At 53.7% G+C, this 2984-nt stretch overlaps 1 protein-coding gene across 2 annotated transcripts in view; it reads right to left on the minus strand.

The window, feature by feature from the left end:
• The window catches only part of LOC113409295 (oocyte zinc finger protein XlCOF19-like), a 6278-nt gene extending 3465 nt beyond the window's left edge, over nucleotides 1-2813 (minus strand). The window contains exon 1 of one of the 2 annotated variants that reach the window (XM_026663046.2): nucleotides 2753-2813. In XM_026663046.2, the coding sequence (XP_026518831.1) occupies nucleotides 2753-2756 (4 nt within the window). In that variant the 5' untranslated portion in view covers nucleotides 2757-2813. The remainder of the gene's footprint in view (nucleotides 1-2752) is intronic. The other variant, XM_026663047.1, reaches the window with a different exon arrangement.
• Nucleotides 2814-2984: the final 171 nt, after the last annotated feature.

The raw sequence follows: 2984 nt of genomic DNA on the forward strand, positions 1-2984 counted from the left end.
CCCCCTGCCCTGAGCTCCCTGCCGCACCCTGCACCCCAACCCCCTGCCCTGAGCCCCTTCCTGCACACCGCAGCCCCTCCCACACCCTGCACACCAATCCCCTGCCCCAGCCCTACATTCATGACCCTGCATGCAATTTCCCCACCCAGATGTGGCCCTCAGGCCAAAAAGTTTGCCCACCCTGCCATAGACCTTTCTCTCGCTCACTGCTGTATCCCTCTCTCATTCAGGACCCGAGACATTTGCTCTTTTGCTAATTGATCACTCTGTCTCTTTGGTTCCTTTGCCCCACTCAATGGACCTGCTGTTTAGGTGACAATGATGTTCCCTACAGAAATCCACTTACAGGTTAGAGCCAGATAAAAAACAAATGGACAAAAACATTTTGCAAAAAATTGTGAGGTTTCAAAGTGGCTACTTTGTCTACATTGTCTACTTTAACAATTTTTTTTATTTTTCATTTATCGAAATGGTCGGCTTTATATGAACAAAGCATTTAGATGCAATATTTTATTTACAAAACGGGATGAATAATTTTGTGAAAAATGTCATTAGTGTCAGCAATTATTTGCAAAAAGAGTTTGCTTTAGAAAAACGTCCACTTATACACCAAAAATTTTAAAAAAAGTTTTTTTAAAGAAACATTGAGTAGCTCTATTGAAGATAGTAGGGTGTGCTGCTCGCGTTTCCTGCTTATCCCATCCAGGTGAACCGAACTGTGACTGCGTTACATTGCAGTGAGCTGGGGTTGGGTGAGTGGCTTGCTAAGATGAGGGTTTCCCAGGCTGCCCTCTGCAGTGGTGGGTTCCATCTCTCACTACACCATGGACTATGCCAATGCTCTCAGACATCAGAGGGGTAGCCGTGCTAGTCTGGATCTGTAAAAAGCAACAGAGAGTCCTGTGGCACCTTTAAGACTAACAGAAGTATTGGAGCATAAGCTTTCGTGGGTGAAAGTGGGTATTCACCCACGAAAGCTTATGCTCCAATACTTCTGTTAGTCTTAAAGGTGCCACAGGACTCTCTGTTGCTTTTTAATGCTCTCAGAGTTATTCCTGAGCTGAGAGGAGACAGGCCCCAGTTCCTGCCACTGCCAGAGATCCCAAAATCCCAGAGAGGAAGGGCACAGAGTGATCTGAGCTGGAGTAGAAGGCACAGGAGGAATGACCATGCCAACCAGCTCACCCATCACCGCTAAGGCACTGGAGCCTTACGCTGCCAGGCATGACAGACTGGTTGGCTCTGATCAGGCTAGTGAAGAAGCCATCCTGGCCCTGTATGCTGGGTGTGAGGCCCCTGACCCACCCCCTGGAGAAAGTCTGTGTGAGACTGACAATAGACTGAAGTGACTGTGCAGGCACTGGATACAGCCAGGTGAACGACACAAGGAAGCAGCTGGAGAACCACCACCTGTGCATGCTGAGACCGTAGGATCCAGTGTCAGGAAAGGAGCATCTACCACCCAGGTAGGCGAGCAGCAGTAAAGCTGGCAGAGCAGCACCCCTGGGCTGGCAGAGGTGAGGATGTAAAGCCAAAGGCTGATGGGGGATGGGCTGTGCCTGGGGAGAATGTAAAACACCTGGGGAAAAGCTGCCAACCTCAGGGCCTAGAGCCGTCACCTACTTTGCTGGCAGCACCTTGGCCATTCAGGCCCTGGCTGGCACCGCACATAACCCAGGCATAATTAGAGCTGGGTCCATCCTACCTTGTAAGTGATGGTAAAGCTGTGATTGGCAGAGGGGCATGTGTTGACCATGACAATCCCAGAGCAGAGAGACCTGCCGGAGAAAGGTCAGGGATGGTGGTCACAGGTGAGGGGGTATTTAACACCGGCTAAGAAGTCTCAGGCTGACAAGGGCTACCCAACCTGGATGAGGAGTTAGGCAACGGGGGACGCAACCCCCTGTGCTCTTCCTGAAAACGCATTGCAGCTGCAGGCACTGCAATAGGGGCAAGGAGAATATTCTGCTCAGACAGCTTCTGCACAGAGCCCCACAGCTGGGTCACATGGTGGGAAACACATGTGAGCCCTCCCTATGCTACAGCTCCCACCATTGCTACCCCGGGGGCAGGGCGGGGGGTGCCCCACTGACAGATTACAGCTGTGGGGCATTTCTAGTCTAGTGCCAGGCTTGGGTCACGTTCCTTTTGGGCCTCCACAATAACATCCCTGGAGCTTCCTGCAGGCCCTTCCTGCGGAGATACTCCTCATTCTCACTCAGCCGGCCAGAACTGGGAGAAAATAAATCACACCCTCTCTGCTGAGGATCTGACCCCCACACCCACCTAACTCACTACCCAGAGGAGAGAAAGGGTCCATCCTGCCTCAGTCTCCCAGCTGAGCGCTCAGTCCATCGATGTGGTGAGGGAAGGGGCTTCCACCAGACCTGGCCAGGATGCATGGGAAGCCCTGAATGACATGGGCCTTGAGGAGACAGCTCCTGCTGGGTAACACCACAGAATTTGACCGACACAAGGAGGGTTCACAACCACGCTGGCTACAGGGCCACCCAGCTCCCACAGTCCCATCCCCACTGCCTGGGCCACTTGTCATCTAGGAGACACCCACTGGCCACCCTAACCCCACACACAGCCTCCCACGTTCTCCAATCCTGCTGGGGAGCCCCCCACGGCCTGAGCCAGCCACTCCCCTGTTGTCCCTACACACACTCAGCCCGAGGGACTCCCTTCCCCATTGTCCCTGCAGTGCCCCTGGGAAGACCCGCCCCAGGCCCCTTCACGAGCTCGTTACCCATTTCTTGTCCAACTCGGGGGCCCTTTCCAGGGGCACCTGGCAGCTTGTACTTTCTCAGTGCTGCCTCCTCCGGAGATCCCCATGCGGGATGGGGCTGTGGTGGCTCCAGCTGGGTGCTCTGAGATTCCCATAATGCTTCAGGGGCATCCATCTCCTCTGGGGTCACGTCCTCAACCTTCACACGCACTGTGACCTGGGAACCAACCACATGAGTCACCGGGCAGCCAGG

This window comes from Terrapene carolina, unplaced genomic scaffold (assembly GCF_002925995.2).
Source record: "Terrapene carolina triunguis isolate 2854851 unplaced genomic scaffold, T_m_triunguis-2.0 Scaffold32110, whole genome shotgun sequence".
Lineage (NCBI taxonomy): Eukaryota > Metazoa > Chordata > Testudines > Emydidae > Terrapene > Terrapene triunguis.